Source organism: Oncorhynchus keta, chromosome 35 (genome assembly GCF_023373465.1).
Source record: "Oncorhynchus keta strain PuntledgeMale-10-30-2019 chromosome 35, Oket_V2, whole genome shotgun sequence".
In the NCBI taxonomy this organism is placed as follows: Eukaryota; Metazoa; Chordata; class Actinopteri; order Salmoniformes; family Salmonidae; genus Oncorhynchus; species Oncorhynchus keta.
Genome location: NC_068455.1, coordinates 47,504,503 through 47,517,816, shown reverse-complemented (window position 1 = coordinate 47,517,816; position 13,314 = coordinate 47,504,503). Strand labels below are relative to the sequence as shown.

At 41.5% G+C, this 13,314-nt stretch overlaps 1 protein-coding gene across 2 annotated transcripts in view; it reads left to right on the top strand.

The window, feature by feature from the left end:
- The first annotated feature begins 214 nt into the window (after nucleotides 1–214).
- The window catches only part of si:dkey-16j16.4 (uncharacterized), a 70,789-nt gene continuing 57,689 nt past the window's right edge, over nucleotides 215–13,314 (top strand). Inside the window, exon 1 of one of the 2 annotated variants that reach the window (XR_004822373.2) lies at nucleotides 215–952. Coding sequence is in view for 1 of the 2 variants with exons in the window: in XM_035752760.2 (XP_035608653.1) it covers nucleotides 884–952 (69 nt within the window). In the remaining variant the exon portion in view is untranslated. The remainder of the gene's footprint in view (nucleotides 953–13,314) is intronic. The other variant, XM_035752760.2, reaches the window with a different exon arrangement.

Below are 13,314 nucleotides of genomic sequence, written 5' to 3'. Positions count from 1 at the left end.
TCTCAAATAGACGAAAATTGGCAGAAATATATTACATTCTTAATCCTTATAAAGAACGTATATAGACATATACGGTTGATATCGGTCAAAGTAAACAAGATATTGCTTTAAGAAACAGGCAGCCACCCTCTCTCTCCTTGTTGAGAAAAAAAATGACATCACTCGGTGGAGTAGCCAATGAAAAATCCGGATCTATGAACGAGAGAACTGGAATATGTTCTGGTAGGAGAGCATGTAGATTCTCTCTGTGTGTGTGTGTGTGTGTGTGTGTGTGTACACGTGTACACGTACATATTCGGCTGTGTGTGTGTGTGTGTGTGTGTGTGTGCGCGCGCGTGTCTGAACGTGAGCAAGTTGAGGGAAAGTGGACGACATAGCTCGCGCGCTATTCCTACAATTATTTTTTTTACAAAGCCGAGGAGGAGAAAGTCGAAACTATTATGGTTTATTAATTTGGGACCTGGGAAACAAGCTACCAGGATTGGCTACGTCGCTAGCAAACTAAGTGAACGCACAATAACGAAGTTGGTTTTAGTTCAAATTAGTCTTAATCAAGCCTGTCACATAACGGATTTCGACCGCTATTATGTCAAGATATTTACCTGCACAAACTATGGTATTGGGGGCTGGTATTGGGGGCTGGTTATTCTCTTCAACAAAAGTTGAGTTTGTCATCATTGTGTGTGTGTGTGCGTGTGTGAGTGAGTGAGTGAGTGAGTGAGTGACTGTGTGTGTGTGAATGTGTGTTACTGTTTGCTTTAGTAAGTCTGTGCCTTTTAATGTGCAAACTGCTGTACATTTCAAAGTAGTTGTTGCATGGCTTCACACCAGCAACACAAATAGCTAAGTGGAGATAGATAAGCCATATCCGTAAAAGTTCAGGATGTTGAAGACTTTAACCAAGAAGCTAAGAAGACACTCGCTCAACGAGATTCATCCTTTTCAATTTAAGGTAAGCCTCATAGTATTGTCGAATCCCCCCCTCCCCAGTGACATCGTCCACCACTACATAATGTTATAAAGACACATTGTAACATTGTTATATGTTAATTAGTATTGCATTATGCAGAGCATGTAAATCTTGGTAGGGCAAAAAAGTTTTAGCTGCATACCAGCTAAGCCATTACACAATACAACACTAAACAATACATGAATTGCACTATAACAGTGACAAATGGTGCCCACAAACTGTTAGAGCCTACATAAAGCTGTCTCTACAGGAGAGCTTTCTTTTCAACAAATGGTTTTTTTACTGACAATTGAGATGTACAAATAACTAAATATACAGTAACAGAATTCAGAACATGGTTCTTTCTTACGGTATTAACCCTGTACACCGAGTCAGAACCGTAGGATAAATAAAGGGGGCATATAAGCAGACAATTAATATATTCGATGATGACATTTCTCTAAAACAGGCTGTAGGTTGCATGTGCCCCACCATTTCAGAACAGTAGGGTAAACGGGCTAAATTATTAGGGTGATGCACATGGGCTACTAACAGTTTACTACACAACATACACTTAGTAATACTTTCTTAGCTACATTATTCATATCTCCCTGGCATATTACAGAATTTATGGTGCAGCATACAATACATTTTTGGACTCAAACAAGGTTGAATCATGACATCAGTGATCTTCAGCTCGGATCTCTAGAAAGAGCCCAGAGTTCCCGACTTGGAATTCCGAGTTGGATGACCGTTCAAAACATATTTTCCCAGTCGGAACTTGTTTAAAAAAAAGTTCCCTGTTGTCTTGAACTCACTGAAGTCTGAGATGTCCCAGTTACAGGTTTCCAGTTGTTTTGAATGCAGCAGAAGTTGGCCAATATCTTCAACCTTTTCTGGCCCATGGTGTTGCATGTGAATGTTTATCCTTTTAAGCTTTGAAAAGAGACCCTTAAAACCAGACTTGGACCACACGCCCTCTCCACAGAATAGCAGGCAGGGGAAGCAAAATAGGAATTGCTTTGCAACGCTTGCAGTTAGACACTGATTCCTTCCAAACCCCTTATTGTTGAATTTGCAATTTCCAACTTGTTGTGTAATGTCTATATCCCAATGGCCGATGAGCACTGATACATTTTATCTATAATTTCTCTTCATATAACAAGGATTGAAAAGGATTTGCCAGTAGATTATTGACGTGATTCATGACGATGACTGCTTGTCCAGCTTGCTAGCTAATATTTTGAAAGTAAGATGTTGACATGATCAGTCCGATCAAAGCTACGGTAGATATAACGTGATTTGACGTAATTTTATCTGTGGCCAATGATTTTGAGCCTTCTTGGATGGGCACTTCTAATGTAAATATGTCAGCACCCAAGGGGGCTTGAACTTTCAAGCTCTCCCTGTAGATTTTGCAGTGACGCAGTCCCCCATGAGTGACTGAACACTGAGCCAGTCATGGCACAACTAGAGAACATTACCAACCCCTACGCTCTGTATTTTCCTCTGGCTGCCCCCCACCACATAAAGCTCTGAACTAGGCTGAAACACCTGCATTTTGGAGCTGCCTTACTCAATAAAGCAAAATATCGACCATGTTTGTATGCGGCTTTATTAACAATGCAAACTGATATGCAAACTGATATGTGACACGCATTAATTCCAAAATGACATGCAAGAGAGACAAAACTGCCCTGAATGACGGGTCACCACTGATGCAGAGCATTTTTGCTTGGGCCTGTGGCTTTAGGTGAATGACCTGGTTACTTTGAAAGAGACTACTGCAGCCACACACACATACACACTTGAAACAGCGTATCTCAACGCTATCTCAATGATCAACAAGCATGTGGGCTGTACAGTGTTTTTGTAACTAAACAGCCATGCAACCACCCGCAACTGTTGCACTCAAAATAACTCTTACGTGTTTTAACATTGAATGCAGTTCAGTTCTTTATAACATCACATTAGTATTACACAAACCCATTTCAATTTACTTCATCACACACACACGCACACACACGACACACACACACACACACACACACACACACACACACACACACACACACACACACACACACACACACACACACACACACACACACACACACACACACACACACACACACACACACACACACACACACACACATCCTACTTCAATTTATTACACATCTGGTTCTCCTCTGAAAACAGGAATCTGGCTTTTGTGTGTATGGACCATAGCTCAACAGTGTTTCCATCCTAAACTGCCTAGAATACTTTCACACAGCTTGTGTGTGACCTTGCGCATTTCAGGTAAAATAACAACCCAATGTTTATATCCGAGGATATAGCTAGCTAAATTGCCATAAATGTTTAATGCTTTTAATGCTGTCCCCAAATTAATATAATTGGTTCAGAGTTTGTTTTGATATTTCAACCTGCGTGTCCTGATCGTGTCTGGTGTGGGGGTACAAAATCAACATGCATATGCGGACACACGGGCGCGAGCGGTTTGGTCAGCATGATAGGTGGAGCACTGAGGATCCTGCAGCAATATACAGAGCTGCAGCCACCACGGTCTTCAATAAAAACACTGAGTGTTTGTTGGCAGGGGGCGGCATCACCAATTTTAATACATTTCATATAGTGATGGTGATAGATGATTGAAGTCGCTCTCCTTTACACTTGCTTCGCTTCAACCTTTAGTGGCACCCATTTCAATGTTACATGGCACCCATTTTGTGCAACAATGCTAACTTTTCATGTCGGGTATAGAGGCGCTCTATATTGTGACGCAACCAACTCCAAATTGAGCAGCCATTTTGTGCCACCATTGCACATTTTGAATGGCCTGGTGGAGATCTTGGAAAGCTCACCCCAAACTTTATTGATACCATTGTATCAGTAAGCCCTGGCTGCTAGCTCTTCTAATTATTGGAATTATTTCAAGGCACAACCCCTTTCAGACATTTTGGGAAGATATGTGTCACTGACCACGGTGGAGGCTGTGAAAGTGGTCATTCTTGAGAGCGAGGGCTTAGGACACCCAAAGATAATGATCCTCATTGGTGTGGATGGGCCCCGTTCCACTCCGGACTCTAGGAGGTCAGCCTAATGAAGACTATTACAGGGCCAGTTACATGGACGTGATCCCCATGTGAGCGTGCCTGGAACGGAAAGGCCAGTCAGACCCTGGGGTCTAGTTCACGAGAGAAAGAGAGAGATTGTGTCAGTTTTATAGGATTTGGGAGTTGAAGCAGCTGAAGTTTTTGTGTCTGGCATGGGTCTGTTTAGGTAGTTATGTTTGCATGTCTAATCTACATTCTTCTAGAAATCACAAGTATGTCTGTGTGCTATTCACACTGTTATTGCAAGGAACGCTAAAATGAGCTTGCAGACATGATGTTTCACCAACAGTCTGTCATACATGTGTCAGAGAGGATGTAGCGTGGGGCCTGAAGTTCAGGTGGGCAGTGTATTTCCTTGTCTGTGTTATATGCGGGTGGACTAGTCAGCGTGTGTGTCTGTGTGTTCCCAAGATTCCCATCGATCCATCTTAGAAAGCTGCTCAGTGACAGGGATTTATTTCAAGCATACTTGACATACTATTCACGCTTGCGTGAATATCAGTTGACCAGGAACATAGGCACACTGAAACACACACACACACACACACACACACACACACACACACACACACACACACACACACACACACACACACACACACACACACACACACACACACACACACACACACACACACACACACACACACACACACACACACACACACACACACACTGGAGGGGGTGTATTTTAGGTTGCCGCCTTATGTAGTGATTCAATGCACTGAAGTGTGTGTGTGTGTTTGTTTGCCCTCTTATTGACTCCAGATTAAGATCAGGCCATGGCACAACAGCACAGTTTCTGGGGTGATTGGTTTGTTGTAAATGGACATACGCCATTGAATAGCATACATCTCATTAATTCCACCAGTTAAAAAAAACATGCTACTTCCTTTTGATGTGGTAACTTGTTTGAAATCGGATTGGAATTAGGCTAGCTGGTAATAGTTACAGTTGAAGTCGGAAGTTTACATACACTTAGGTTGCAGTCATTAAAACTTGTTTTTCAACATCCATAAATGTATTGTTAACAAACTATAGTTTGGCAAGTCGGTTAGGACATCTACTTTGTGCATGACAATTTTTCCAACAATTGTTTACAGACAGATTATTTCACTTATAATTCACATTCCAGTGGGTCAGAAGTTTACATACAGTAAGTTGACTGTGCCTTTAAACAGCTTGGAAAATTCCAGAAAATTATGTCATGGCTTCAGAAGCTTCTGATAGTCTAATTGACATAATTTGAGTCAATTGGAGGTGTACCTGTGGATGTATTTCAAGGCCTACCTTCAAACTCAGTGCCTCTTTGCTTGACATCATGGGAAAATCAAAATAAATCAGCCAAGACCTCAGAAAACAAATTGTAGACCTCCACAAGTCTGGTTCATCCTTGGGAGCAATTTCCAAACGCCTGAGGGTATCACGTTCATCTGTACAAACAATAGTACGCAAGTATAAACACCATGGGACCACGCAGCCGTCATACCGCTCAGGTTAGAGACGCATTCTGTCTCCTAGAGATGAACGTACTTTGGTACAAAAAGTGCAAATCAATCCCATAACAACTGCAAAGGACCGTGTGAAGATGCTGGAGGAAACAGGTACAAAAGTATCTATATCCACAGTAAAACGAGTCCTATATCAACATAAACTGAAATGCCGCTCAGCAAGGAAAAGCCACTGCTCCAAAACCACCATAAAAAAGCCAGACTACGGTTTGAAACTGCACATGGGGACAAAGATCGTACTTTTTGGAGAAATGTCCTCTGGTCTGATGAAACACAAATAGAACTGTTTGGCCATAATGACCATTGTTATGTTTGTAAGAAAAAGGGGGAGGCTTGCAAGCCGAAGAACACCATCCCAACTGGGACGCACGGGGGTGACAGCATCATGTTGTGGGGGTGCTTTGCTGCAGGAGGGACTGGTGCACTTCACAAAATAGATGGCATCATGAGGCAGGAAAATTAGGTGGACATATTGAAGCAACATCTCAAGACATCAGTCAGGAAGTTAATGCTTGGTCGCAAATGGGTCTTCCAAATGGACAATGACCCCAAGCATACTTCCAAAGTTGTGGCAAAATGGCTTAAGGACAACAAAGTCAAGGTATTGAAGTGGCCATCACAAAGCACTGACCTCAATCCTATAGAAAATGTGTGGGCAGAACTGAAGAAGCGTGTGCGAGCAAGGAGGCCTACAAACCTGACTCAGTTACACCAGCTCTGTCAGGAGGAATGGGCCAAAATTCACCCAACTTATTGTGGGAAGCTTGTGGAAGGCTACCCGAAAGGTTTGACCCAAGTTAAACAATTTAAAGGCAATGCTACCAAATACTAATTGAGTATATGTAAACTTCTGACCCACTGGGAATGTGATGAAATAAATAAAAGCTGAAATAAATCATTCTCTCTACTATTATTCTGATATTTCACATTCTTAAATGTGATGATCCTAACTGACCTAAGACAATTTTTACTCGGATTAAATGTCAGGAATTGTGAAAAACGGAGTTTAAATGTATTTGGCTAAGGTGTATGTAAACTTCAGACTTCAACTCTATCTTCTGGTTCCGTAAACAAGCAGCCAAGTCTTTAGCCAATTGGGAACATTCGAAAGATGGAGGGTTGTACATTGTAAACAACAGAGGGGAAATGATGTCATTAGCAAGATTAGGCTAGCATTTGCTTGCTCAACATTTGGGAAACACTCCCAAAAATAACGAGGCAGAGCAAGGGCAGATAGAAATATAGCTCTCACAAATCTTGTTTTCTCACATGTTCAATTATGATCATGTTTGACTGTGTGTATTTGAGAGTTCAAGTCTATTTGAGTGTGGCTGTAATTATAGTAGCCCGCATGAGTGTACACATGGGTGTGATAGTGAGTTTTTTCTGTAACTAGTAGACACCTGTTGGCAGACCAAGTCGTTGTTTTACAAATTACAAGTAAGTCTCAAGTCTTGGCACTCAAGTCAAGTCCCAAGTCAAGACCGACAAGTCTCAACTCAAGTCTCAAGTCTTAAACTTTGAGTTTCGAGTCCTAAACAAGCCATAATGTGCTCTTCACCAAATGTAATACCATTTCATATTTTTATTCAAGAGTAATAGTTAGTATATTACATTTACGCAAATCATGAATGCTTTTAAAAATATATATATATTTCTTACGTTCCAAATAAACGTTATATTTATAACTTGCAGCCCACTACCAGGAAGTTGAAAATGGGAAGATGGTTCTCGTTTCAACATGACAATGACCCAAAGCAAACCGCCAAAAGCAACCGTACAGTGGCTGAAGGACATGGTGAATGTCCTTGAGTGACCTTGATAATTTATTGTTAAAGCGAGAGGCTGCCTGGATCTTTAATTTAAAGACCCTTGCGCCTTTCGGTCTCAACGTAGACTTTGATCTTAAGCCATTCTTGTGATTATTGTGACTTTGCCATTGTAATTGTTTGTAAACTTGTGTAGTCAAATTAATCTATGATTGTATGCTATCCATTTGTTGTTTTTATGCTGTTCTTTGTATGACATTTTAATATTTTATTATTAACCAATGATATTAGGCCACTCTTGGCTATGATTACAGACACCTGTGTCTTCTGACACTATATAAACAAGTCATCCCGCAGTGTTTGTGATTATACCCTGATGAAGACAGCTTGGTTGGTATTACATTTTTGCATCTGAGCTCCTAGAGTGTGCGGCTCTCTTTTATTTTCGAATGTCCTTGAGTGGCCAAGCCAGAACCCTGACCTAAATCCCATCGTGAATCTGTGGAATGACTTGGAAGAGTGCAGTCCATGAGCGGTCACCATGCAATTTGACTGAGCTTGAACAATTCTGCCAGGAAGAATGGGCAAATATTGCACAGTCTAGGGGTGTAAAGTTATTAGAGACATATTCAAAGAGACTCTTGGCTATAATTCAAGCAAAAGGTGGTTCCACTAAGTATTTACTCAGGGGGGTGTTCACTAATCCAAATAGGGTATTTTACTGTTTTACTTGTAATTCATTTTCAGAGTTACAGATTTTTTTATTTACTTGGATATTGTGTGTTTACTGTGTGTAAATATAGCCGGAAAAAGTCTGATTTGAATCCGTTTTTTATTTCGGGCAACAAGGTGAACATTTTGAAAGGGGGTGTTGACTATTTATTTATTTTTACATCATTTTCATTGTTGGACACAAAAGACTAAAAACACCATGGACCTTATTTTCTACTTTTAGTGTTGAAGCATCCTCCAGACAGTTGTTTTGGCCAACGTTCCATTCCTGAGATGTCTTTGGCTGGCTTAGTTGCTTGCATGACCCATATAGTGGTAGTGGCCAGACTCACCCAAAAACGTGCTTCAAAACGTCTCCACATAAAGTTCTAATGACGGTTATGTTTTTTTGGGGGCCTGTTCAAAGATATTGTTTTTTTCTCTCCAAACATCCGCAATTGTGCTTTTGAAAAAAACAGACTAGATACTTCAGCCAAAGTAAGTTGCCAGCGTTGTTCCGCTCAGGAGCAGGCGTGTCATCTCTCATTTGTCAACAAAGTGCGTGGCTACACATACGGAAATACAGATAAGGAAAACAAGCGGTTTACTGGCTCCGACAGGACTAAGGATACGGATAGATGTCAATAGCTAGGACAAGGATAAGGATATGTGTAGCCTAGATGTCGCAGTAGAAGCTACATAGGTTGTTGGACTGCTAAAGTAGCCGTGTAGAACATGTTTACATGTCCATTTACTTAGTCAAATGTATTTTTCTATTAGTTGTATGTGTGTTTACTTTTATAACCTTCATTACAAATTTGATTGTCTACAACACATACTTGCAGTGTTGTCTTTTATTTGGGAACATGTTTGTGTTGAAGAACAAGTAACTTTATTTTGTTTACATACTCATGGCTACTTAAACAGCTTGTATTTACATTGGTCATAGCCATAGACAGGTTGTGTAATAAAACTTTTCATTACGTGTTCAGTCTTTATACTGGACATTCTTGAGAACCAAGTGGTTCAGAGAAGCAGGTGCACGTGCTTAGAATCCTTGAATCCATTGTATCCTCCTGAAGGGGGAAGGATACTTTCTATGGATGGCCTCAACGACGCAGGATGGCATTACTTGTCTGTTACCTTTTTGTCTGCCTTGAGTACCCATTCCATCACAATGCGATACGCAACAAGATGATATTGACTATGGAACATGGGAATATATCATTATAGGAAACCGATAACATGTTCAAATTGATATGTATGCACTATTGATAACTTCAATTTGAAACGTTTACTTACTCTATGGACAGCTGCCCATTTGGTCCCACTGGATATGCTAACTTTTTTTCAGCTGATCTTATTGACATGGAAAAAAATGTTCAATTACTCCTGGGTTGATAAGTGCTGGGGAATCTGAATGATCTGTCACACAGACTTGTGCTGTGACCGGCATCCTCAGTGTCTTCGGCAAACAAATGTATTTCTTCAAGTGTTGGCATTATCAAGTTCCATCGGCACAGCCCAGACACTAAATTTCAGTCGGCATTGCCTTGCATTTTTCTCAGATTTTTCACATTTATACCCCTAGTTAACTGGGCCCTGTTGCTGGTCTGCCGGATCACCTGTTGCTATTTCCCCCGTGCTGTCTTTGCTTCTATCTGTCAAAACTCATCGTCAGTATATTCTGGCTCATAAATTATAAATATGGTTCTGTAAAGTATGCATCCTCTTCAGGCTCGTAGCTGTCCGGCTTAAAAGCCGCGTTTGCACTGCACTAGCCTCGAGAACCAGGCTCTGTGAAATTTGGAGTTGTGGCTATGCGAGACATGTGTTCCAAGACAAGGGAAATACAGGAAGTAAACACAGTTCGAGTTATACACTTTTATGCTTGCGAGTCTGACCAATACACTGTATGGCTCAAGCAAACAACTAAGACATCTCATGAATGGAACTTTGACTAAAACAACTGTCTGGAAGATGCTTCAACACTAAAAGTAAGTGAAAAATGAGGTCTAACATGCTAAAAAAAATGAAATATCCCTTGTGTTAAATGGATCATCCCTCTTTGGAATTATCCCAAGGGCACAAATAGTCTTCACACACTCATGATGGCACTGCCAATCCCTCTCACCTCACACGTGTTCCCATGCAGCACATGAACACGGGACATGTCAAATATGTCACAGCCAGGTGGATACCATCATGCCAAGCTGGTGACAGATGATCTAGCTCTTTTGGTTTTTACCTTCTGGACACGGGCGCACACACACATACGTGTGTGTACACACAAACTGCCACTATCCCTTTATCCATATGGCCTTTACCATGGAATCTCCACTCTTTCCTCTTTCTTTGCCACTCGGCGTAGCAGCTGTTTTTAACAACCCCCTTATCACTCATTAGACCTGCAATCACCTGCTTTAAGTACGGAAGATAACACCGGGGTCATGGCTTTAGCGGGCCTTACCAGACAGGTGTGGAGTGAAAGATAGGAGGTCAGGGCCTGTGAGCCTTCAGCCTGACATGGAACAAATTGTACGAAGCAGGAAGGAAAGAGGAACTGGGAAATTGGTGGACATGCTCTCACTGTAAAGCCCCTTACATAGAGTTGAGAAATCCATGTCACACTGGTACTGTTTATAAATTAAATCAAATTGCCTCGTACATACACCAAAACTTTTCAAATGTTCAAATCAAAAGGGTACTGCACAGATAAACGTGGACAGTCGGTTGCATTACAAATTCATAACCGCTGAATGCAAGGTGATTTTATGCCCAATCCCAAATGGACCCCTAGCGCTTACTTCCGAAATAATTAGATTCAGTGCATTCCGAAAGTATTCAGACCCCTTGACTTTTTCAACATTTTGTTCCGTTACAACCTAACATGGATTAAATAGTTTTTTTTACCTTATCAATTCCACACAATGAAACATTGAAAAGAGGTTTTTAGAAATATTTGCTCATTTATATTTAAACAAACCACGTAAACAGCATTTTTAACATAATTATTCAAACTCCCCAAACCCTATGCAGTACTTTGTTGAAGTACATTTGGCAGCAATTACAGCCTCAAGTCTTCTTGGGTATGACGCTACAAGCTTGGCACACCTGTATTTGGGGAGTTTCTCTTATTCCTCTCTGCAGATCCTCTCAAGCTCTGTCAGGTTGTATGGTGAGTGTTCCTGCACAGCTATTTTCAGATTTCTCCAGAGATGTTCGGTCAGGTTCAAGTCCGCGTTCTTGCTAGGCCACTCAAGGACATTCAGAGACTTGTCCCAAAGCCTCTCCTGCGCTGTCTTGGCTGTGTGCTTAGGGATCGTTTTCCTGTTGGAAGGTGAACCTTCACCCCAGTCTGAGGTCCTGAGCACTCTGGAGCAGGTTTTCATCATGGAACTCTCTGTACTTTTCTCAATTCATCTTTGCCTCGATCCTGACTAGTCTCCCAGTCCCTGCCGCTGAAAAACATCCTCATAGCATGATGCTGCATGATGCTGTTTCCTCCAGATGTGACGCTTGGCATTCATGTAAAAGAGTTCCATCTTGGTTTCGTCAGACCAGAGAATCTTGTTTCTCCTAGTCTTGAGAGTCTTTAGGTGCCTTTTGCGAAACTCCAAGCGGGCTGTCGTGTACCTTTTATTGAGGAGGGGCTTCCGTCTGGCCACTCTACCATAAAGGCCAGATTGGTGGAGTGCTGCAGAGATGGTTGTCCTTCTGGAGGTTTCTCCCATCTCCACAGAGGAACTCTAGAACTCTGTCTTAGTGACCATCATGTTCTTGTTCACCTACCTTACCAAGGCCCTTCTCCCCCAATTGCTCAGTTTGGCTGGGTGGCCAGCTCTAGGAGTTTTGGTGGTTCCAGACTTCTTCCATTTTATAATGATGTAGGCCACTGTGTTCTTGGGGACCTTCAATGCTTCAATGCATACATTTTTTGGTACCCCAGATCTGTGCCTCAACACAATCCTGTCTCAGAGCTTTACGGACAATCCCTTTGACTTCATGTCTTGGCTTTTGCTCTGACATGCACTGTCAACTGTGGGACCTTATATAAACAGGTGTGTGCCTTTCCAAATCATGTCCAATCAATTGAATTTACCACAGGTGGACTCCAATCCAGTTGTAGAAACATCTCAAAGATGATCAATGGAAACAGGATGCACCCAAGCTCAATTTCAGTTTAATAGCAAATACCTGAATACTTATGTAGATAAGGAATTTCTGTTTTTTTAAATGTTTAATACATTTGCAAACAACTCATCTAAAAACCTGTTTTTGCTTTGTCATTATTGGGTATTGTGTGTAGATTGCTAAGATTTCTTTCGTTTTAATCAATTTTATAATAAGGCTATAATGTACCAAAATGTGGAAAAAAGTGAAGGGGTCTGAATACTTTGGTAATATCTCAAATCAAAAGTTATTTTTCATATGTGCCGAATACAACAGTGAAATGCTGACTTTACAAGCCCTTAACCAACAACGCTTTAAGAAGTTGAGAAGAAAAACATGTTAAGTAAAAATAGAGAAGTAAAAATTATAATAATTTACTAATATTTAAACAGCAGCAGTAAAATAACAATAGCAATATACTATATACAGATGGTACCAGTACAGAGTCAATGTGCGGGGGCACCGGTTAGTTGAGGTAATTGAGGTAATATGTGGACTTAAAGTCACCATACATATACAATAAACAGAGAGTAGCAGCAGCGTAAAAGAAGGGTCTGGGTAGCCCTTTGATTAGCTGTTCAGGAGTCTTCTGGCTTGGGGGTAGAAACCTTTTAGAAGCCTCTTGGACCTAGACTTGGCAGTCCGGTACCGCTTGCCTTGCGATAGCAGAGAGAACAGTCTATGACTAGGGTGGCTGGAGTCTATTTTTAGGGCCTTCCTCTGACACCGCAAAGTATAGAGGTCCTGGATGGCGGGAAGCTTGGCGCCAGTGATGTACCCTCTGTAGTACCTTGCGGTCGGAGGCTGAGCAGTTGCCATACCAGGCAGTGATGCAACCAGTCAGGATGCTCTCGATGGTGCAGCTATAGAATCTGAGGACCCATGCCAAATATTTTCAGTCTCCTGGGGGGGAATAGGCTTTGTCATGCCCTCTTCACAACTGTCTTAGTGTGTTTGGACCATGATAGTTTGTTGGTTATGTGGACACCAAGGAACTTGAAGCTCTCAACCTGCTCCACTACATCTCCGTAGATGAGAATGGGGACTTGCTCGGTACTCCTTTTCCTGTAATCCTCAATCAT